Source organism: Anas platyrhynchos, chromosome 11, assembly GCF_047663525.1.
Source record: "Anas platyrhynchos isolate ZD024472 breed Pekin duck chromosome 11, IASCAAS_PekinDuck_T2T, whole genome shotgun sequence".
NCBI lineage: Eukaryota > Metazoa > Chordata > Aves > Anseriformes > Anatidae > Anas > Anas platyrhynchos.
The window spans coordinates 22,185,549-22,209,604 of NC_092597.1; the positions used below are offsets into that span (position 1 = coordinate 22,185,549).

The 24,056-nt window shown below is 39.7% G+C and overlaps 1 protein-coding gene across 2 annotated transcripts; it reads left to right on the forward strand.

Moving 5' to 3' along the window:
- The first annotated feature begins 1,992 nt into the window (after window positions 1-1,992).
- On the forward strand, window positions 1,993-23,741 carry CLPX (caseinolytic mitochondrial matrix peptidase chaperone subunit X). 2 transcript variants are annotated; one of them, XM_038184950.2, is made up of 14 exons: window positions 1,993-2,185; window positions 6,010-6,170; window positions 7,552-7,669; window positions 12,462-12,616; window positions 13,668-13,827; window positions 15,304-15,345; window positions 16,473-16,649; window positions 17,478-17,642; window positions 17,979-18,067; window positions 18,581-18,745; window positions 19,512-19,811; window positions 20,278-20,370; window positions 20,632-20,738; window positions 21,871-23,741. In XM_038184950.2, exons 1-14 carry the CDS (start codon window positions 2,128-2,130, stop codon window positions 21,959-21,961), a joined length of 1,881 nt encoding a protein of 626 aa, XP_038040878.1. In that variant the 5' UTR covers window positions 1,993-2,127; the 3' UTR covers window positions 21,962-23,741. The 2 variants fall into 2 exon arrangements, with proteins under 2 accessions (XP_038040878.1, XP_038040879.1); XM_038184951.2 differs by lacking the exon at window positions 15,304-15,345.
- Window positions 23,742-24,056: the final 315 nt, after the last annotated feature.

The window sequence follows — 24,056 nt, forward strand, 5'->3', positions numbered from 1 at the left end:
CGCCACTTCCGGGTTCCGCTTCCGCGCCGGTCACGTGACGATATCGCTGCCGAGGCGGAAGAAGTGGAGCCGTTGCTAGGGGGGGTCACGTGGGGTCACGGCAGGCCGCCGATTGGCTGGCGGGCGGTGAGGGGGGAGCCGCCATTATGGGCGCTCTGAGGGGGTTCAGGGCGTCCCGAGGGGTTTGTGGGGTGTTTGTGAAGCACAACGGTCACACGTTTGGTCAATAAAATAATAAAAAAAAAGTGTGACAGCGCCTGGTTAAGCTTCCCTACTGTCCCTGCACCTCTCGCTGTGACCTGTCGCTGCCACCCAGCGGCAGTCGCGGCTGCTCTGCGGGCAAAGGGCTGTGTTTGTAAGGGGAGCGCTCGTTAAACACAAAAATCCAGCTCCCTTCGCCTGAGCCCGTTGTAGTGCCGGTTCTTCTGGTACAAAGTCTGGGGCTTTTCGTCCGTCAAAATCGGTTTTAAAAAAGCTAAATTCCGGGTTGCCCTAAAAAGAAGGGAAGTGGTCCTCAGGTAGTTTCAGAAGATAAACTTCGTCAAAAAAATGTAGTAGGGTGCCCATAAGAATAATATGGTCAATTGAGTTTAAATAATTTATAATTTTTAGATTATAAATATTATAAGTTTAAATAACAGGCTGTTAGAAAGTGCAATAGCACTGCCCATTTTCCATATATAAAGAAATTTGAGCTGCTAAAGCTAGGAGCTGGGGAAATTTTTCATTCAAATCATCCTTCCTAAGCATCATTTGACTGATCTATTTTCAGGGCTTTCAGGTGTTTTCAAGTTCAGAGGGGCTGGCTGAGATCGCCATCCTGGTGCTGTTAGTGGTCCGAATGCTCCGTGAACCAGGTAACAAACCTTTATCCGCAGCAGCACGCTGGATCTGATACCTGCTGGAGGCAACGCTCCTCTCCTCTATGCTGTCGTGGTTTGTGATTGCAAGACAAACAGCTTTTATCAGTGCGTTTCAGCGTGTCCTTGAGCCTAACCTGCTATTCCTGCCCAGCTCCCTGAAAAAGCTCTGCAAACGAAACACAGCGCTGGATTTAATACAGATTAAAATCAGAACGGCAGCTGCCTGGCGGTAGGTGGTAGTGTTAAACCTGTATTTTACAGGGATTAAAAACTGTCTAGACTTCAGCAGAAGTTAAAAATGGCATTCAGCGATCATCCTGTGTACAGTCGTGCATTGTGGTGCAGATTATCCGCTGTTAGAGTGGCCTTTGGCATTCGCTTCAGGGCAACTCAAGTTAATTGCTGTCAGGTAATGTATTCCTGTCTCCGAGTCATTACTAAAATTAACTGTTGGGATCAATTAATTCCATTTAATCAGCACACAGCGGATAGGAGCTGAAGGTGAGCTGGAAGACCTACACAAACCCATCAGTTGCACGTGTATTCTGTGTGAGCTGTGCCTAGAGGATATGCTTGAGATTTACACTTCTGAGATTTACAGGAAGCATTCTTGTCGCATTGCATTTAAGATTTGAAACCAAATAAATAAATAAAAGATTAACATTACAAAAATTATCTTTCATTGCATGAAAAAAAAAAGATGTCTAGTCCCAGCTGGGTTTTGACCAGGCGTTGGTGAAAATCACACATAAATTGTGTGTATTTCTGAGTAACATAGAGTAAAAAGGAAAACTTGTCAGAAGAGAGGAAAGTTGGATTATTTCTCTAAAATTAGCAGTTCGGAACTGCCTGGAATTGCTGTGTGGAGGGGAGGCGCCCGGACTACATACCCCACAATGCACCGCGCCACGGGCAACTGGGCGCTTCACTCTTCCCCCAGGACTACATTTCCCAGAAGCCCCCGCGCGGCCCTCAGCACGGCGTTCCGCGCGGCGCCCCGCGCGCTGCCCGCTGGGAGCTGTAGTCCACGGAGTGTGTGTGTGAGGGGGGGGGGGCAGAACGCTCGGCGCGGTGACTGCCGTCAGCGAGGCGGCGCCGGGAGGGAGGAGGAGGAGAAGGGGGGGTGGGGGGGGTGTTTACGGGGCGGGCGGCAGCGGCGCCGCCAGCCAGGGCCAGGCCTCGGCAGGGGGGGGTGGGGAGCGGCCGGGCCGGGCTAGGCCAGGCCGGGCCGGGCCTCGTCTCACCTCACCTCAGCCGAGCGATAATGTCCGCCTGCCACTGCTGCGCCGCCGCCGCGCGGCTGCTGGGCTCTGCGCGGAGAGGTAACCCCTTCCTCAGCCTCCCCTTCCTCCCCTCCCTCCTCCTCCTCTCAGCTCGGGCCTCCTCCCCGCAGACCAGCCCGGCCGCCATCGGAGCCCTCTGCCCCTTTTCTGGATGTTTTTTACCTCATGAATCCCGTCCCGGCGGCCTGGGCGGGGGCTGTGGGGGAAAGGGGCTCTCCGTGGGGTGTTTCTGTGGGGTGGCAGCGCGCAGCATGCCTCCGAAAGGGGTTTTGTGGGCGCGGGTCGCGCTGTGGGGCTGCGAAATGCAGCTGGATGGGTTGTTTTCAGCCTCAACTTGAAGGATTTCTCACAAAAAACCTGCGCTCAGTCGGCCAAAAATAGTTGTGAGCAACTTAATAGAGAGGTGAGGCTGGGAAAGCAGGAGGAGGCTTGCTGCTTTCCTCCTCGTTTTACCTTTTCTGTCATGTTTCTGTGTGTCGTGAGCACTGACAGGCTGTAGGCTTCTTGTAGCCAAAGGCAGACCACCCCAGAGTTGGGGGGGGGAATTTTTCCTGCTGCCACCTCTGCAACAAGTTTTTGAATGATCAAACCCTCGGGAGGGGCCTGACCAGGCAGGGGAGAAGATTTATTGCCTTCAGGAGGTGAGGCAACTCCTTGCAGGTGATTTTTTATCGGCATCTCTGACATCACCCGTGCTGAAAGGGTTTGGACAAGTCCTTTAAAACAGGCAACGTTCAGAATTTAACTTTGGAACTGTTTTTTTGTTTGTTTGTTTGTGTCATTTATTTTTCTTAATAGATTTTGTATTTTTTAGTCAGACCTAAGATTTCAAAGGGATGTTTACAAGAACAAATGAGACTAAAACACAGTTATGGGACAATAAGATTTTTACATGAGCTTTCTGTAGAATTTATTTTTGAAGTTATTTTGGTGCATTTTGGTTGTTAGAAGAGATCCTATCTTGCGATACAGTTGATGGGTCTGGTCTGATGGTGGGGTGTTGCCTCACTGAGAGGGGAGACCTCTTTTGTCAGTCTCCCTCTGACATCTTTGGGCAACAGATTCTCTCAAAATATTTGAGGCTTGGCCCAAAAGTCAGTATTTCTTTCCTCAGCTGTCAATTTAAGGTTGACATTGCATAAAGGAACTCCCATTTTATCATAACCTGCTAACCTGAATGCCCTGGATAGAAAACACTGCTGCTACCAAAATTCGTAGGTTTACTGCGTGTTCTTTAAGCTGTGTTTCAAAAAAAAAACAGCCAAACCCTGAGTGCAGCTCGTGTGTTTGAGGAGATACTGCCGCGCCAGCCAGCTGCTCTGCCTGAACACTCCCCGGTACCTATCAGTCGCTGGAAGTTGCCAGGCGTGGGGCTGGGATGGCTTTCGAAAATTTGCCTCTGGGCTCAATTATGCAAGCAAGCCGTTGCGATAACTTTCTTCCTACTTCATTCTTCAGCTGTACAGTGAAGTTGTCCAAAAAAAAAAAAAACACACCAGAAAAGTCACTCCTAGGTTGGCCAAACATGAAAGCCTCATCCCCGTGCCTAAAGCTGATGTAGCAATAATATTTTTTCTTCTGGCTTAGCCTCTCCGTACCCTCTGGAGTTCAGCAGATGTGGCAGGGTGAGTTTAATGCTGTTCCCTAAAGGCTGACCCACTCAGGCTTTCGTAAGAGGAACGAGAGAGAGCTTAAGAGCAGCACATGCGTTGCTGACTAGCCCGGGTCTGCTGCCAGCAGCCTGTCAAACGCTGGAGGTGAAGTCGCACAACTGCAGCCTTCGGATCGATAGTGGCACAGTAGGTAACATGGCACCTACCGGCCTGGACACTTGTGAAGCTTCATAGGTCATCTCATAAAGTTTTCAGGGCATTTTCTGTGTCATTCTATTAAAATTAGCCATCTTTGGTACTTACACAGTGCTTAGTAGTAAAATGTTTGGTGTCTCCTTGCAGCAGGAGAGTTGGGATGTTGTTTTTCACTCAGGGAAGTATTTCTTCTTTTCCCCTCTTTAATTTAGAGGTCCTGTCCCAGTTCCCTTTAGAAATGGTGACACAAATCCCTGTAAAGGCACCGTTTGTGAGGACTGAACCCCCAAGACAGGGAATTACTGCAGAACACTATAACATCTTGAATGCTCGCCACAGTTTGTTCTGTACTGACAAGTAAATTTAGCACTCCAGATCCTTGGAGCTCTCTGGGCGTATTCAGTCAACAGGACACAACAGCTTGTGAAAATGAACCCGTATTTTAAGATTACTTCTGGCATGGAGCAAGCCATGGTTCTCCTGTGTTGTAATCTAAGGTGTTTACCCGTGTGGTGTGGCACTCGGCAGAGTTTAAAATTGGAAAATATGCTGATCATTAGACATCCCTGACTAATTTACAGACACAATTAATAACCTCAAATTATCCTTAAGTTCAGGTATCTTAAGCAGCATATATCGTAATAAATAACTTCAACTCATTTGACCCTGTATTCCTGGTTATGACCTGGTAGAAGTCTGAGGGAGTTTTCACAGTCAATTTGGGCTTGTCTGTAGTGCTTTGCTTCTTTATTTCTTTTTTATTTATTGTCTTCTAGTCATTCTTAGCTCTTCCATTGAAAATTAACTGTATTTCTCTTGCAATTTTTATTGTTTTATTTCTTTTTAGAAGACTTTTGGGGGTTTTCTGTAGAATTCTGGCACTTCTGATTTAGCAGATGAAAAAACAAGTCTGAATAACAAGTTTTTAATTATCATTTTTGCTAGATAGCTCTTCTGTTGATAGCAAGCAAGGAGCTCCTGTCAAGCGCATAAAGCAAGTAAGAAATGTGGCAGTTTGAATGAAAGAAAGATAAAAGATACAGATTCCAGACTCGTCTGTTTACGTTGAGAGATGTTGCAATCACAGGCATGACATCTGCTGATTCACATCATACCTAGCCATGAAATGTAATCTTACACGCCCGTTAGTTTCTCAATTAGGCTTTATTCCTGTTGGCAATAAGCTGTTTCAACAAAGGTAAGGTTATGCTGAATTCACTTGTGCCTGTCTGCAAAGAGTCAGTGTGTTCCAAATGCAATTCTACCTTTTAATTTTCCTCAGAACAACTTGTTTTTTTGTCAAGCATTGCTTCAGATTCCTGGAAATTAGTTTTCAGTAGAGTTCACAAGTGAAAGCCAAGTCTGGACGTGTGCTCTGTGTCTCTGAGAAACTTCTTTGTAACTTTCCCTTGATGAGGGAGCATTTCATTGATCTTTTTTCACTTCAGTGTTGGAATTATTTCATGGTGCTAGGTGTTGAGTGTTCATTGTTCTGAGGAGCTGGTTCACAAGCGGGATATTCCCAGTCCCATGATGCAGTGAAACCATGCCTGATATTAGAGGACATGAAAGTACTTTCAGGTCATTTTTGGATGATCCAGGCAACATTTAATGAAATACAGGTCGTCACGTGGATTTATTTTGGATAACAGAAATTTGGGTGTTCAGAGTTGAGTTCTGCTGCTGCAACTTTTGAGCTCTATTTCATGTAAATCAGTTCTGGGGTTTGGTGACATCAAGGTTAGAACTAGGGTATTTTTAATTGACTTTCCAAAATTTGGGTCCTTATAGGTAAATACTACATTTTGAACAGATTGCATGTAAGGAAAACACTGGTTTGGGGTTTTCTTCGTGATTTCCCTAAAGACTTGGATGAAAATATAAAGCAGTATATTGAAGTTATGTAAGTTCTGTATATGTAGTCATAGCCAGAATGCTTTTTGGCCAGGTGCTAACAAGGTAGTTCTGTTATCTGACAGTGATATCAGCCAGAATGTTCTTACAGTGTAACGGTTGATGAAATTAATATTTTTACTTTCATGTTTTCATTTGTAGGTATTACTTGCGGTCGTACACGCGTCCCTGTTTTAGGAAAGCTTGGGACTTTTGAAACTTGTTCCCTCAAACGAATTCCTCTTAGAAACTTTTCAGAAACACCAGCGTATTTTGCTTCAAAGGATGGCGCAAGCAAGGACAGCTCTGGAGAAGGAAGCAAGGTAATCTCCATGCATTCATGTTTTTCTTTTCTTTCTTGAAAATGTTTCCTAAATGTTTTTAGTAGCTCCTTCCTTACTTAAAATCAGAATCTCGAAATTCTGCTAACACTTGGCACTTCCAATCCAAATTGCTGCAGCTGACAGCAAAGAAAAAAATGTATTGAGTTTGTCAGCAAACTATAGAACCGTTCCATAATGCTTTTCCCAGTTTTATTAATCTTTTTACCTACCATAAAGGGACACTTGAACTTGGTAGAACATCATACATTCACAACAGTTTTTAGGAGCTCAGGAGAGAGTAGTAATCACAACTGTTCTTCAAGTCTGCTATTCCCCCATAGGCTTTTAAAAGTAGGTACAGTTTTAAATGTTTTTGTTGTCTTAAATACAACTACCAAATCAGTGCTGACAACTTTGTGAGGACACCACCTTTATTCTTGCTGGTAAATTTTAATCCATTTCCATCCTAGTCTTTCTCTATAATTAAGGTTAATCAACAGCTTCTTCAGATAAATGATTACCTGAGAATAAAATTGCTCTTCAGTCAGCAAACAAGATTTTGAGAACTGAGGTGATAGCTTCTGCCTCGGTATGACACGTCATCACATCTGAGGCACTTTCCAAAGAGTTTTAGTGTTTTGTGCTTGAGAAACAAGTGGGCAAGTAAGGTTAAAAAAAAAATAATACGGGGAAGTATCTTGGAAGAGGGAAGAAATCTTGCATGTTTCCTGAAACATAATAGCTTTTGCTACTAGTCAAGGTATAAAGGCACAAAACAAATACAGATACAACAAATGTTAACTGTAGACACCACTAAGCAGCATAATGTGGAGAAAGACAAGTAGGACTCTGTCAGGGAACTCTGCCTTAGAAGTCAGAAGAGAATTTTTCCAAACGATGTCTGAGATGCTTGTTTTATAGGTCAGATCTGCCCTACAGCCATCTGCCAGCATAGCTACATCTGTCAAGGACATGCAGAGAGTTGTGACATTAGGCACACTTAGAATAAACACGGCTGTGATAATGAAATTACTTTCCATAAGTATGATTTGTTTTCTTCTGTGGGGTTAAAATAAGCTGTGTCGGAATGTACTATTAAAACATTCCTGACACGGTTTAGCTTGTTAGTTCCAGTGCAAATTAAACAGTTTTAATGTAGATATGGGATGCCTCTTCTGTGAGCATCCAGAATTGGTAGAATGGGGAAATGCAGATGTGCAGACACTTCAGAATGTTTGTGTTGTGGTGTTGTCCTGACAATACTTACTTTGTCGTTCAGGTATTACAATATTCACACTACTGGCTTCCATAAACACACTGCTAAATGCCTAACGTAACAGCTCCACTGTTTGGAGCTAATTGTCTGGAAATCTTTTTTTAGAAGTCCGTCGGTGAGGGGGGTGGTAAAAAGTCAAGCTCTGGAAGTTCTGGGAAAGGAGGGAACCAGCTGCGCTGCCCGAAGTGTGGTGACTTGTGCACGCACGTGGAGACCTTTGTCTGTAAGTTTTGATGGATACTTTGCTTTATAAACAGCTGCACATGTAGTTATATTAATGATCTAACACAGTCCTGATAGCTAAATTTTTAAAAACACATTCTATAATTATTTGAAGTTCTACATAGACTAAAAAGGACAATCTGGCCGCATTGGTGTAAGCAAGTATTGCCTCTGTTGATATGTTTGAGTAATTTCCTATGATATGGTGGAGCAGAACATGGTGGTAATATTTGGACAGCGACTGTAAATATGCATTTTTATAATGGCTTGTTACACTTTATGCAGAGGAAGAGATGCTTATGTAAGCATTGCTACTTTACTAATATTTTTTTGTCTATTACATATGTCAGTGTCTGTAATGTAATGTTTCCTTTCCTTGCTAAATAAGTCAGACTAATCCTGCATGTACTGTAACCAAAATGCTTACACAGCAGAGAAATTAGTATATGACAGATGGCTTCCTCTGATGTTCTATTTATGGCAAAATCAGATTCATACTATATTCCAAATAGGAAACAAAGCCCAAATGGAAAATCCAAAACGTATCAGATGCCCGATGTCCAGCAGCGGTAGCAGGCTTTTGTTGAAGTACAGCCCAAATTAATGCCAGTTACGCATTTATGCACCTTTAGGTTCTACCATACACACTGACATTTCTCCGTATTTCAGTACTAATGAGAGCAGCCTAGAACAAAGCTGTCAGAAAGCAAATGTCCCCTGTCAGTTGGTGGGGCTCAAGGAGGAAGTATCAGGCCATAATCAGGCTTGTGCACTGAGAAGCTTAAGAGCAGGACAGCATAAGCTTGTTTAATGGTTGTTAATATCGTAGTTGGTGGAAATGAGCAGGTGTGCTTGTATTCTGCTACCTGTCCAAAACATATTATTAAAATGATTGGGCACCGTGAATCACAAGACAAATCTGTAGTAACAGTATGCTTAAATAAAAGGATCAGTCATCAGTAGCTACTTTTTTTTTTTTTTTGTAAGTCTTTATTTGAAGCTGTAGACAACAAGCACTTCTGAATAACGTAACACCCGCTAATGTAACTAGAAATATAGAAATATAATCCTCTGGGATGTTCTATGCACTGGTCTCTTCCTGGACTACGTGTGGTTGAAAGCAGTGGAAGTAATTTTAACCTGATTTACCTTCCTGCGAGGTGATTCATGGGTAGACAGAGTCATTCTGAAACTGTCTCACTTCAACAAGTGCAGAGAACGCATCAGTGGAGGTCGTGCTTTTATCTGCAAATACCATTCAAGCATTTCCCTGGAGTAGAACAGTCACTGGGTCCCTATACGGCTGAGATTCAATTTAGTATGTTTACATTAGCACTAGGAATCTTTAGGCGTGCCTAAAAACTGTCATACGAAGAAAACTTACTCATACTAATACCATGGGAGAAAATGTCTGGTTAATACAGTCTCAGCTTCAAAAGTAGCAATATGTCACTTGAATCGTGGCATCAGAACGGCACAGGTAACGTTGAAACTGGTCAAATTTATCAGAAGCTTGAAAGTCAAAATATGAAGAAGTCTGCTAGTGAATAATTGAACATAACGGCTTCTCTCATCCTTGCGTGCTCTATTCTGAGACTTCAGGATTTTACAGCCTTAATTTAAAGTCTGTTCAAACTAAGCTCAGTGACACTCAATAACGGAGTGGAGTGGACTTTCTCACTCTATTAATTGTTAACTTAAAATCTTTGTTTTCAATTTTATTTTCTTCATTTGCTCTAATTTCTCAGAAATTCCTCTGAGTCATAGTCAAGTTTTCTCTGGATGTGTTTCTTTCTGGCTTGGTCTGTCACTTTGAGTACACTGCTTCCCAGCCAAATCAAAGAATATAAAGCAGTTGGAAAACAAAAGGGCTGCGTTTAAGTCTCTTAAAAATACAGATGTTAAAAAAAAGGAAAAATTAAGTTCTGAAATGAATGGGTTGCAAGTTCTATTGCACATGTTGTAACTTGATTTTCAGTTAAACATTTGTTGCTTACTTAGCAAAAATGATGATTTCATCCAGTTCTGGTTTGAATTACAGAACTGTGGAGCCCTAAATGTCAAAAGCCAAAGAAAAATAAGGAATTAGCATTTGTTTTGATTTTTAAATATTAGAGTTTTAGTCATTTTGAGAGGAGTAGGGAAAGAAAATACTGAATAAAAGCCACATTTATTAGTGAATTAGTTTGCAGTTAACCATGGAGTGGACAAATCTTGCATGAGGAATTTTTTTGGCTATGGTTTTCCAGTAATTACTTACTGAGGAAGAATGAAACATTTTAATAAATACACCTTTGCCATATTTCTGCAGCAGTTCCTGTATTGTTTTGGTTTGTGGAACTATGCAAGGTGTGTTTTGTGATCAGTGAACTAAGATGTGAGCCTCAGATGCAGTGAAATCCAATAGCTTTAAAGCTGCTTCACATAAGCCTTAACGAGGCACTGCTTTTGCTGTCTCCAGCTGATGCCTTTAGTTCCCATCCTCAAAAGCAAAACTTCCCTGCTACTGCAGGTACCTAACAGGCTACACGCTTCCCTGCTCTTTTTTCCTGATGTCATTTTACCTCATCAGTTCGGTAGGCCATTGTCACAGCCCTACAAGTGTTTTCAAGATTAATCCTCCTCTTGTTTTGACTTCCTGTGCGTGTTGTGGAAGCCCAGCATTTCACTTTGGCAAAGTCAGCTTGTGGGGACTTTAGAAATCTCTATACAAACGCAGCCTCTGGCATGCTACAGTAATGTTGTCTGAATCAAAACCAGCACTTGCTTCTTTGACTATGTCGTACATATTTGCAGATATATTAATGATGCTGAGCTGATTTGACCTGAAAGCTCTTTTCCGTGTTTTTATGTGTCTGGTAACACGACATATGAAAACGTGCCAGTAATTTAAGAATAGAAAAGTTGCTTGAAATATTGAGTGTTCACTTCTGGGAAGATAGCAGTACTTGAACTTGGTTTCCTTCGATTTTGGAGCAGAATCTCAAAATTTTTGGCCAACAGTAGGAGTTCTGTTAAAACTCATTGATACTTGTTTCTAAGATGCTATGTAAATGGTAGAAACTGGCTGGTTTCTCAGTTGTTTTGGTAATAAGTTATGAAATTTGTCAGGGGCAGCCCATACATCAAAGTTTCTCTAACTATTGACCCTGTTGGTCCTGCTGAAAATCAGAAAGTTCTTTTATAACTTTACTGTGTGCTGCTTGGAGTAATTGATACAAATATACTCTGCACAGTGATTTTTTTCATTGATCGATGTTTTACGAATGCATAAAATTCTTATAACCCGCTGTTTATTTTCTTTTTCACCATCCCTGTAGATCTGTAAAGGGGGGCAAGTATTCTCATGGCTATTGCATCCTAAAAAAGCTGTTAGCATTGCCTAGGGAAGGACAACAGCCTCGTGGCGCTGTAGCCAGTAAGGATACCAGGGGTCTTCTGAGTATTTTCATGTGATGCTCTGACTAACGAATAGCTCTATGAGACAAATGTGTGCAAGCAGTTCTCCACTGCAGTCCCGTCAGGCAGATAACACCGATGTGTAGTGTTGCCAGGAGAATTTTCCAGCTGTTTTACAAATTTTCTTTGGAGCAGAGCTAATAAAGCTGTGGTGGTCACAGTATTACATGCTGCAGTATTAAATAATCTGTTAGTCTTATTTATTCAGCCATAATCCGTATTCAGTATTAAAAAAGTAAAATGCTGATGCCAGCTATATGGAAGGCAAAACCAAGCTATAAATAAGCAGCTAGTTTATTGCTAGAGGCTGTTAGTAACTCAGCTGGTACAAGACTCTACAAGCCATTTACTAAAAGATTTTTAAGAGTTCAGAAGTTCTGTCATTGAAGTTCTTCATGCGGTTGTTTTGCTACATTTCCTTTACTATTAATTTAATAAATTTTCTAATATATTTAGTTTTAATCAGTCTTGTTGCACTCAGTTTCTATGTGACAGAATATAGCAATATTGTTAGAAAAGATCCATTTCAGACTATAAACTTATTTTTTCTTTATTTTAGATTATTTCAACTTGGGTTTTCCCAAAGAAATAACGTAGTGCAAGTTCTAGTTTGCGAGTTTTGAAACCAGCCTTTGCAGTCCTTGCTTCTTGAGAAGTGATTCACAAAGTCAGCAGTAGGAGCGTTTGGATTTTGAAAGAAATGTGTTCTGTTCTTGACAACAAAAATAAATAAGCAAATTCTCCAAGTCCTGACCACCTGCTGCATACCATAGCTGGCTCTTGGTGTGTGATGCTGCACTCCATGTCCTGGGCTTAGGTGACCAATTCAAGCACGCTCCGGAGCATCACGCAGCCAGAGGAATGCAGACACCAGGAGCTGCCTTTCCCTGAACCTGCTGCATGCTGCCTTTGAGATTTATATCGCAGATTGCTTTCCCACACTGTAGAATAGCCTGGCTCTAACCACAACATTTTTGCCTGCAGGTTTGAGCTATTAGCACTTCCTGCATAGTTAGAAGCCCTCGTTAATTTTGCATCTCTCTGAGGTGAAGAGTTTCCTCTACCAAGCTTAGCGCTCCTGGAAAAGTACAAAATAGTTTTTGCTTTCCAGCCCCTTGTTTGGTAGCCGTCCTGCATTGTGACTTTGGGCAAATTGCATTCCTTCTGGCAAATTTCTTAGTTCACAAATTGTTCGCCTTAGAAGCTTTAAAAGCAAAGGGAAAGTGTGTGAACAGAGTTGACTGTACAGGTGCTTGTCCTGTGTACTAAAACTCAGGCAACTGAGTGAATACTGAAAAATTTCTCTTACCGTTTCATTTTGCTTTTTTCTGCAGCTTCCACTCGTTTTGTGAAGTGTGAGAAGTGTCACCATTTTTTTGTTGTGCTGTCAGAGGCAGACACAAAAAAGAGCATCATTAAAGAGCCCGAGTCAGCAGCAGAAGCTGTGAAATTGGCATTCCAGCAGAAGCCACCTCCTCCACCGAAAAAGGTACAGTTCTTAATGCCACCCTGATGTTTCCCTATGTTACATCATGCTGGAAGACTTTTCTTCTTAATCTGCATCGTGTGCAATGGTCTGCTGTGACACAGCAACAAACAATAAAGGCGATTAGTTCAAGATTAAACCTTTTAGAGCTTTGTGATGCAGCAGACCGCTGATAAAGGAATAAGTAGATCCCATAAAAGTAGTTGGGCTTGTTTTCCTCTGGCTTTGTCCTGTGACTGAGGTGCAATACCTTAATTTTGGCCTTGTGACCCTGAGGCAACCTCAGTCCTTGCCAACCATGGTATCTTTAATTTCCTGCTCTGACCTTATTTTCTACACCCTGATATTGGCAGCTTCTTTCCGTAGTTGCAAAACCTTTTGTGTGGCCTCTTTCTGGGTGAGATTTGAGGCTAGATGGTGTGTGGCTGCAACCTGCCTACTGCTGCCTCCACATTAAGTCACTTGGTTTCCTCCTTCCAGAAGGAGGAGAGGGAGCTTACTGTGTTCTGCAGTTCCCAGTGGACTGCAATTGTTTCTAAAGCTGCATGTGGCTCCTGGATAGGCCTCTTGTAAGAACTTAACTATACTTGAAATTTCTGTTTCACCCAAATTTGCAAAAGAAAAGGACAATGGTTTCAAATATTAGTAGAAGAGAACTTGCAGACACAATCTAGTTATATAAGTCCCACGTTTTCTAGTAACCCTATCAACAGGAATCTATTTTGTGTTTTAAATATTGGTTTTCTATTTCTCTGTTCTGTAACGTTCTCCAGGTTTTGTTACAGACTGAAATAAGTCAGAACTGTTTAGTCCAACTTTGGGGGTTAGAGCTTGTGCTTATATCCTGTTTTATCCCAAAACCACAGGGTTCAGCTTTGCTTAGTTATCAGGATTTCAGAATGTTTGCCAGAATCTTTGCACACCTTCACAAAATAAAGCAACACTCAAGTTTAATTTTTGAACATCCTGTAAAGTCCTAGCTTTGTCACAATCTACTACTTTTTCTTGCTACAAGGTTGTTTAGAAATGTTACTAATACTGAGTCGTCTTTCAGATTTATAACTACCTCGACAAATATGTTGTTGGTCAGTGTTTTGCCAAGAAGGTGCTTTCGGTAGCTGTGTATAATCATTACAAGAGGATCTACAATAATATTCCAGCTAACCTGAGACAGCAGGCTGAAGTTGAAAAGCAGACTTCTTTAACACCAAGAGGTTTGTCTGATGTTTGGTATTCTTCTGGTCAAATCAAATTCACCCTTTCAGTTCCATAACTTATATTTTTGGATCTCTAATAGTAGTAGTTTATCTGTCATCCAGATCATCAGATTTTCGTTTAGTCATGTTTCCCAAAGGAAATGCTGAAGGCCCCTAAAATGATGTTTGATAGACTTGAATGTCATTAGGTAGAACACAACATTTTCAGAAACCCCTATATATGCAGATTCACTGCATTCAGAGAGTATAGCCCAAAAGTGGACCAGTCTGTTTTCACTGCCGGAACAAAGTAAAGTGGGATAAACACATACTGCATCAGTAAGTTCAGAAAATCTCACCTGAGAAACATACAGTTTTACCTTGACACTGGGTATTCAGTAACTGAAATTATTAAAAAAAAATCTATTAAACTTGAACTTCACTGTGTGTGAACTTCTGTGATTTATTTAAATTGTAATCCAGCAGGTTTATGATGCCATGGGTATTATCTACCTATTACATAGGGTAAACAATAAAATATATAACACTTTTTTACTGGCACGTGTTAGGAGGTGTTTTCCTTTAAGTTTATAACGTGAGCCTCCTAAAGTTTTCTTTCTAATCTCCTTTACTGCTTAATGGCTTAATCTGCAAGCAACAATGCAGATCACAAAGACAATATTTTGCATAGTGGATTTGATGAATTGCTGCCTTTCTAAACTTGCCTGTTGTTGGCAGCATCTGTTGGTCACCATAGTATTGTTCGATATCTAGCAGGTGTAGTTTGAGCTACTCTTGGCAGTACTTTTGCTGCTGGCTAAGTGTGTAGCTATGTTGATCTAATTTATTTTTAGAAGTAGGATTAAGTTGCTGTCTCTGATTCAAAGTGTACCTTGATATTTTTTCTTAAGGTGTTTTGTTCCATATTCCAATTAATAGTACGCTAAGCAAACAAATCTTGTTCTTTTCTGAATTTACTGAAAGAAATAATTAATTGGGGGGGAAAACCTGTTCTGTTAGTGGTAGGAGAGCAGTCTTGTACCTGGCATAGGAAAGTTTCTGATCCTCCACAGAAGATAAAATGGTGTGCACCCAAAGAGGCTGGCAGTGAATGTTTATAACTGAATGTATCTCAAAGTATTACCAATCTTATTTAGTAACACTCAGCTATAAATGCGTGAGTTTAAGGAAGTCTTTTCAACATGAAGTTGTATTATAGCATTTTTTTCCTCCTATAAATGTAAACAAAAATCTAGTTAGAGGTAATAGCCTGTAAATGTTTTTAGTAGTAGATAGCTGGCTGTCATTTTACAAGCATGCAAGTTGACTTTGGGGCTAAATTTGACAGCAATAAAAACTAATTCACATGGGGATTTTGTGTTAGAAATACCTTCATACACAGTTAGGAAATGTATTCAGAAGAGGGCAAGAGGTGGAGAATTTATAAGCTTTTATAAACTTACTTTTTATTACTGTTTTCATCCTCTCTCTTAGAATTAGAAATCAGAAGACGGGAGGATGAGTACAGATTTACAAGTAAGTGAACTCTCTCCTCATGTCCTCCTCTGCAATATGTACTCTTTTGGTGTTAATGTAGAGTAGTGTTTAGTGACCATTAGTCAGAAATGCCAAGTAAAAAATCTGTTTTTCTTCTGTAATTAAACTTAACTGGTGGCATTGAGCATATTTTGACTGAGGTGACGAGGATCAGACTTGTTATCTCATTGTAGGCAGAAAGCAGGTAGAATATAAAGTTACCTTTTATAAAGTTGGTTCAGTAATCACCTGTCCATTAGAATCATCCTCAATGGAACAAGTGAATGTTGAGATTTTTTTAAACTTAAATCTCTGATGTGATTATATCACTGCCATACAAAATACGATGTGAGGTAGATAATAAGGGAAGTTCTGCACCTGTTTTCTGCAGGGTATCTACACTTTTAAGGGGTACTATCACCTTGAACCACAGTACCATTTCTTTGTCCAGGTGATGTCAATCACTTATTTTTGGTCCACCAAAACTCTTGCTGGTTATTGAACTCTGTCCTTAGTCTAGAATAGATCAGTTTGTAATTCCAGTTACACCTCTTCAGACCACTTTTCTTAATCTTCAAAATTCTACTCTTCAAGCCAACTAAAACAGTAGTGCTATGGAAAAAGAATATTCAGCTCAGATTCCTTATCCACATATGAACACAAAGCCTTTAACAGCTGAACTAAGACAAATCTTTAAGTCTTGAGAGTAGGCTTCTGCATTGCTTTTGTAAATGTCAGTTCTTGTACTTTCTTGTCACAGAGATCAGTGGTTTGGGTTTATTTCCTGTTATGTGTTTATTAAAAAGAAAAACTGCAATGAAAATGAGTCAATTCATGTGAGGACTGAAAATTTCTCTAGCAGTTTTTTTAAACAATCCACTGTATCATTAGAAATTCTCTCCATATATGTAGATACACACTTATGCAAAAATATGATTGGAACTCATGTTTCTGTAATAATTGCATCAAATTTCTGTTGTACTCCTAGCTCAATATTTTATTTTTTTTTATAAATAGGTGGAATTGGAAGTTTGCAGAAAAAAAATTTTAAAAAAGCTTTTATTATGCATTTAAGTTAATGACAAACCTTGTAAGAGATTCAACACTACTATTATTGTTCTTTTCAGAGCTGCTGCAGATTGCTGGGATTAGTCCACATGGTAATGCGTTAGGAGCATCGATGCAGCAACAAATGAACCAGCAAATACCTCAGGAAAAACGGGGAGGAGAAGTACTAGATTCACCCAACGATGACATAAAACTTGAAAAAAGTAACATTTTGCTGCTTGGACCAACTGGATCAGGTATACAGCTGCATCATTTATACTTTTTAAATATTTTTTCTTAGAATTGAGTGATTTTTTTTTCCTTATTCTGTGATTATTTCAATTTGGTCTTTGTAAAGCTAAACTGTAAATTCGAAACTGGGATTTTATGCTTTCATGTCACTGTATCAAGCTGAGCTAAATGGCCTTGAAAAGGAAGGAAGTCTGGTCATATTGTTTGGGGAATTTTTTTTTTGTGTGCCATTGAATACTGACTGATAAAAAGATGTAAGCTTCCCTAAGCCGAAATAAAATGCATCTAAAGTTTGACTGCTTTTTAGATGGCAAGTTGAGATGCTGTGGTTAGAAAGTGATGTGTCACACCTGGGACAGATCACTTACAGGTTGCTAAAAGAAATGATACCTCTGTGTTCATAGGAAATGGGAGTGTCTGTGCTGTTGTGATAGCGTTTTGCAGACCATTTGGGAGAATATTCACTAAATGATATTGGAATTCTGTTTCTCCCCAACTTCAAAGTAGGAGCAATGGGTCATTGCACTGTACCCTTAGCACAAAGGACTCCGTATTGAGTAATATATGCAAGTCAATGGATTTTCTTTTGTGTATTGTATGACATCTTATTTGTGGTACAGTATGTATTGGTCTTATTCAGAAATACAGCTTGCTGACATAAGCACTGTTTGTGAAAACTGGCTGCATTGGAAAACTTTTATATCATTGTATGAACATGCTGATATCATTTTCAACGTCTAATGACAATAATAATGATCCTATGGTAACTACTTAGGTTTGCGTGCTCTGAACAACTATATGGCAGTTTTAACATGCAGTTTTTGTTTTACCAGGTAAAACCTTGCTGGCTCAGACTCTAGCTAAATGTCTAGATGTACCTTTTGCTATCTGTGACTGCACTACCTTGACTCAAGCTGGCTATGTTGGCGAAGACATTGAGTCTGTTATTGCAAAACTGCTGCAAGATGCCAACTACAACGTAGAAAAAGCTCAGCAAGGTAAACCTTTAAGTTTCCTGAAGTTCGTGAATAGATTGTTAACCTTAGGTGTTCTAAACCTGGAGATAACCAGTATTTCTGTAACTTACGGTTTTGTGTCACATCCCTGGATTGCCACTTTGAAATCAGAAATAATAAACCTGAAAAGAACTCTAAATTTATCTTGTAGTTCTTGCTCTTGTTCGTAGCTTTGTTTATATATTCCGGTCATACATTTTTGCAGTATGAAATAGGAAGGTAGAAGAGATTGCCATTTAAACCGTGTGCTTCCCTGCTTGTAAGCTTTTGCCTGTTAAAAAGTAGAACCTTCCTTCAATCCATTTTCTGTAACTGCAGGAATTGTTTTTCTGGATGAAGTAGATAAGATTGGCAGCGTTCCCGGTATTCATCAGTTACGGGATGTTGGAGGAGAAGGTGTTCAACAAGTAAGTATTTCCGTGGAGTGGCTTTACTTAGTCCATCAAGTCTGCTATGTCAGATAGCATGAGACTGTAGAGTTGCAGTTCTTCGGTTTCTTAATTATTAACCTTTGAAACTGTCACCTTTCCTGTTTACTTTCTTCATTCCAAAAAAAAAAAAAAGCCAAGAGCATTTCAGGACTGTATTGCAGAAAAGTTTTAGTTTAAAAACATCTTTGCAGTATCAGATAGCAAGTTGCATAAAAGAGGCAAGAATAGATAACACTTTATGTTTCTGATAAAACCCTCAAAGCAGTTCATTACTCAGTGCAACTCATCATTTGGGTGGGAGTTGCATTAAAAGATTTTTGTCTGTCCTGAGAACTGATTTCTTTAGACACTTACAATTGGTATAAAGGCATAAGGAATTAAAACTTGAAGGAAAACCCGTGAAGATACACACAGTATACTATGTGTTTTTATATGGTACTGCACTTCATTTTTTTAAAAAACATTGTTTATTTCTTCTCTACTCCTTAGGGCCTGTTAAAATTGCTAGAAGGCACAATAGTAAACGTTCCAGAAAAGAATTCCCGCAAGCTACGTGGAGAAACGGTGCAGGTGGACACAACAAACATCCTCTTTGTAGCTTCTGGTGCTTTCAATGGTCTTGACAGAATTATCAGCAGGAGGAAAAATGAAAAAGTGAGTGTATCAGGCTGCGTTTGAACTGAAATTGTAATCCTGATTACTGTTCACACAGTGCTGACTCCTGCAGGTCTTGCTGTATTTGTAAATCCAGTAACATTGTGTGTAGAGCAGTGGTTTTCTTTCTGTTATCTGAGGACCTGAGGTCAAGGAGCCTAAAAACGGTAGCAAAGAGCAAGCCTGTTAGTAGGCTTAAGTAGCTAGCAGTGGTCTCTGCTTCCACAGAGAAATTTTTAGCATATGCAAATAGAAGAAAGTTCAAAACTGTTGGTAGTGCGCTTACTGTCCGTCCTTAAGTGGTTGCTTCTTGTGTTTCTTAAAAATTGAGTAAGTGACACTTAGTTCTAGCAGTGATAACAGGATATATTTCAGGTGGAGTGTGCCAAGTATGGAACTGAGAAAACCTTTGTATGTCAGTAGAAAAAAGCTTTTACTTTTTTAATAGATAGTTGGAAATCTTGCGTAAATGGTGTTAAAAGCTATCATCTTATGAAAATGCTTAATCATACATTTTTTATTGTTTTGTATACTAATATTTGGTATATTTTTTTTTTTACTCAGTCTAACATTTCATTCCCCCAGTAAGGTATTAACATATGAGAAATGGATTTTGTGCAAGGGAGATAATTTTACTCAAAGTAATTTCTTAAGTTTAAATTAATATGTAAATGACATAATCAGTCACACCATTTTTTATACACCTGCATCGTGATTTAGTTACATAAAGAAAACTTCATGTAAGCACAACATGTTTGTTTTGCAGTATCTAGGATTTGGGACACCATCTAATATCGGAAAAGGCAGAAGGGCTGCAGCAGCAGCTGATCTGGCAAATATAAGTGGCGAGTCCAATACACATGAAGACATAGAAGAAAAGGATCGCTTGCTGCGTCATGTGGAAGCCAGAGATCTCATTGAATTCGGCATGATTCCTGAGTTTGTGGGACGTTTGCCTGTTGTGGTTCCTCTGCACAGCCTTGACGAGAAAACCCTTGTACGGATTCTTACTGAGCCACGAAATGCTGTGGTCCCCCAGTACCAGGCATTATTCAGCATGGATAAGGTTTGCACTTCTGACAGCTTTTCAATATTCTTCTTTATAAAATACAATATTAAAAAGCTGCCTCACTCTAAAGATACTGTGTTTTGTGGCTGAAGAAAACGATCTTACTGTACGTAGCAGCTTTGCAGGAAAAGGAATAACACAGACTCAGATGTGTATATCCCCTGCTTTAAAGACTGAAATTGTTCCTACATCTTGCTAGATGATGAGGGGGGAAAACAGCCAACCAACCAAACCAGATTTAACCTGACAATAAGCTCTAAAAACTTGCACATTGATTACTGAGACCATTGTTCTACGAGGAGTTTACATATACAATATCAGTATTGAGTAGGAACTTGAAGCTCTTTTGGTTTTTGGTAGGACTTTGTGAAATGAACGAAATGTTGTTAATTACTTAATTCTTAATGTGCTATTGAGTTATAAGTGCAATAATTAACTAAACTTACTATATTTCTGGATATAGTGTGAATTAAATGTAACTGAAGATGCATTGAAGGCTATAGCCAGACTGGCCCTAGACAGAAAAACTGGTGCAAGAGGTCTGCGATCCATAATGGTAAGTAAATCAAGTTTCATCTTGAGTAAATGAAGCTACCCATATTCATTCATGCATGTGGCCTTAATCATAACAATTTACAGATAAAGCCTTACTTGGTTTGGGGTCTCGAATAGATACAATAAATCTCTTCCTAGAAATGTGTGTATCCAGATTTCTTCCTTCAAGAAAAACCTCTAGCCCTGAGAATCGCTAACCATATTTTATTTTTATTTTTTGAAAATGATGGCATACAGAAATATTTTTTCTGTTTTCTTGTAGGAAAAACTGTTGCTGGAGCCCATGTTTGAAGTGCCCAATTCTGACATCGTATGCGTGGAAGTTGACAAAGATGTTGTAGAAGGCAAAAAAGAGCCAGGATACATTAGGTAAAACCATAATGGGAGTATGAGAACAGATGAATAATACAGTTAGGGATCCTGATGTTTGCCATAGGAACAAACTCATAAACACAAAACCATGCACACAACCTAAATAGGATCCAATATCTGTATACTGTACACAGTTGACTTAGTGCCTATTCTGTCCTAGAGACCTTGGGTTTGTATTTCTTCAGTTTTTAAATAGAAAGTAAAAAATAAACATACATGAAGTTACTTGAAACCTTGTGCGTGTGTGTATATGCCTGTAGAAATAAAGTAAATGATCAGGATCAAAAGATAACAGTAAAAATCTGAAGTTTTAAATGTGCTGAAGTTTCTCAAGCAGAATCTTTCCTTCTAGCTTCTACCACACTGAGGTATACTTTTATGCATGCTCCGGGCTGCAGCAGTTTTCTCCTCCATTACTCTTACAGTAGTGGAGAGCCAAAAAGAAGCATTTATTGATTTGCTGAGCACTAGCTAAAATAATCAATGTGGTAATGATTGTAATATGGTAATGATGTTGTAGAGCACTGAAAGCACTGGACAAGTCTACGTTTAAAGGCAAAAATAATAATTTTAGTGAACAGGCAGTGGAGTAGAGAGGGAATGGGTCAGGCTTAAAAAAAAAAAAAAAAGAGGAATGATGTTTAGAAACTTCAGCTTGGTTTCCACCTCTGCTAGAAACTTTTCTGTGACTTTGTCCACTGAGATGCATGCTCTGTGTCTATCTGTGTCTTTGATGAAGCTTGGCTCAGCGTGCCTCATTTCTCAAAGGGAGTGGTGGAAGCCAAAGGTGTTAGTCTTACAGTGATGGTTGCTTTCTGTTACTTTGCAGAGCGCCAGCACTCGTGTTTGCTGAAAAATTAAAATTTACAGCATAAATCAGAAAATTTAACTGAATTTAATTTTTTGATTGATTTGATTGATTTTTTTTCAATAATGAGATTGCATGCTAGTAGTTTAAGTGCAAAGCACCATTTTCAAATCAAAAGGTCATTAAGCAGATGGCATGCTTGTCAGAACATTTTTCATCATGGCACTTTACAGGTGGCATATTTACCACAAGCTATGGAAACTGTCTCCATTTTTTCCCCCTCACTTTATAAAGTATCTGATCAGTTCATTTTAATTATAGGGCTCCCACTAAAGATTCATCTGAAGAGGAATATGACTCTGGAGTTGAGGAAGAAGGCTGGCCTCGACAAGCAGATGCTGCAAACCATTAAATACTGTCAGAATGCTCTCCTGCATAAAGCGCACTTGGTTATTTCCTTAGGATTTGCCTCTGGCTTCACAATCTGATACTAACAGCATTGGATCTATCTCGGATATGATACGTGATGAGGAACCTTATTAGATAAATCAGATCGTGTATTTTACTGTGACATCACATTGATTTATTTGATGGACATTGTGTGGACTTGAATGGCATAATGTTCAAATATGAATTGTATATTACATTTGTTCAATTAAAATGTATAGCAAATATAGCAACACCTGAATTGCTTTTTCTAAAAACTAAACAGCAATGCAGGTACTACCAGTAGTTAGATTTTACAATAATGTTACTCTACAAATGGGAAAACAAGTTTAATAATTAGTAGAGGGTGAATAAACTACTAGCTCCTCATGTGACTCGCACGGGGTTGTGTTCAGGTCAGTGTTAGACTTCTGCTGGTGTTTGACACCCAGCGGGTGCTGGAGTGACTTGTTACATGTGATGTGGGAGGAAGCCCTTGCAACAGGATTTTTGAAAAAAACTAGGGGACACTTTATGGACACTGCTGGGAGACTTTGCTAAATGTAACACTAGCTTGTTACGTTAATTTGGATGCAATATCAAATACATCCTATTGCTCACCTCTCCATTAGGAGTCAGTTTTAGTCACCTGGAGAACCGTGAAAGAAGGTGAAGTTAACAATTTGCTCATTTTTTCCAGAAGGATAAATAAGATTTCCAGGAATTGGTAAGCCATCTGAGTTTCGAAGAGAACTTGGCATAAATTTTTAAATATTAATGTTCTAATATAGTACATTTTGTTTAACGTATTGGAACTATCATGCATCAATTTTTTGGTGCCAGGTATTTGCCCAACCTATCTTATAATGTTGAGATGAAAGAAGTAAATGTATAATATTTTTGATGTAATCAGTAGTGATTGTTCACATGACAGTGCTTTTAAGTTATATGCTCAAATGCTAGTATTGCATCTTGTGGTTTTGTCTTTGATTTTTAGTCTCACAGCAAGCAATCCTCCCTCTTCTGTTTCACATCAAAATAAATTAAATCCTTTAGGAAAGTCTTTGTAAAAAAACACTAAAGGACCTGTATGTTTTTAATTTGTTCCAGGAATTAAAATTGTTGCTTACAACTTGGTTTTGTCCTTCAGTGATACACGGATTTAGGTTTTACTGGGCCTTTTAAAATTTTAATTCACGCTAATTAAATAAAACTTGCATCATTCTTTTCCATCTAGTAGATATTTTAGGTAAGGAAAGGTACTGCAGATGTGTTGGCCCTGTTCTTCGTTAATTTTTGTCATGTAAATTTTAGGTGATGGTCCTGTAATACTTGTGTTCCTACACAGAAAGCAGTTTTAGCCAGATGCAACAAATGCTTGTTAGGATTTCATGTTTTTTTCTGGTTAAATGACCTGTTAATGGTTCAGAAAAAGCTGCTTTTAGAATTGAGGACGTTTCTAAGAGATGCTTAGTCACCTCAAATCGAAATCTTTGGTGATCTGCCTGTAACTTTATCCTCATTTTCCTTTTTGTAGAGTGAAGAACATAACCAACCGCTTTTAACTCCCAATTCTTTAACTCTAATCCTTTTTTAAGTGGAGCTGGGGGGGGTGGAGAAACGTTTTAGGCAAAACTGTTGAACAACTTAGTTTTGGAAGTTGTTTCGCCTTATGTAACCAAGAACTGTTTTTAAGGAAACAAATGCTGTGTAACTACAGTTTGTACTTCACTGCTGGCGTTTGAATAAAACAAAGTGGAATACGACAGAGAGAGAGATGTGTGCTCCGTGAGCGACGCTGGGCTGGACAGGAGTGGTGGTGACCCATGTGTGGCTGGGGGCTGTCTCTGGATATTGTTGTTGGACTTCAAGGTTTGTTTTGTTCCAGATTTTAGCTTTTTTGGTTTTAAATTGATGCAGATGAATGAAGAAAGGTGATGCTGGTAGGTGTTTATTCAGCACGGGGTAGTCCCACCAAAGCACCTGATGTGGCAACTCGCCTTGGTTATATGCAGCAAAGAGTTATGTATGCATGAAGCTTCACAATACGCCTGTACATCCCCATAACCTGTCCCCGCTTT

Excerpts from the sequence above, each read along its gene's own strand:
- CLPX (XM_038184950.2), top strand. The coding sequence starts at position 2,128 with ATGTCCGCCTGCCACTGCTGCGCCGCCGCCGCGCGGCTGCTGGGCTCT. Across the intron at positions 2,186-6,009 it reads GCTGGGCTCTGCGCGGAGAG|GTATTACTTGCGGTCGTACA; the intron begins GTAACCCCTTCC and ends TTTCATTTGTAG. Across the intron at positions 20,739-21,870 it reads AAAGAGCCAGGATACATTAG|GGCTCCCACTAAAGATTCAT; the intron begins GTAAAACCATAA and ends TTTTAATTATAG.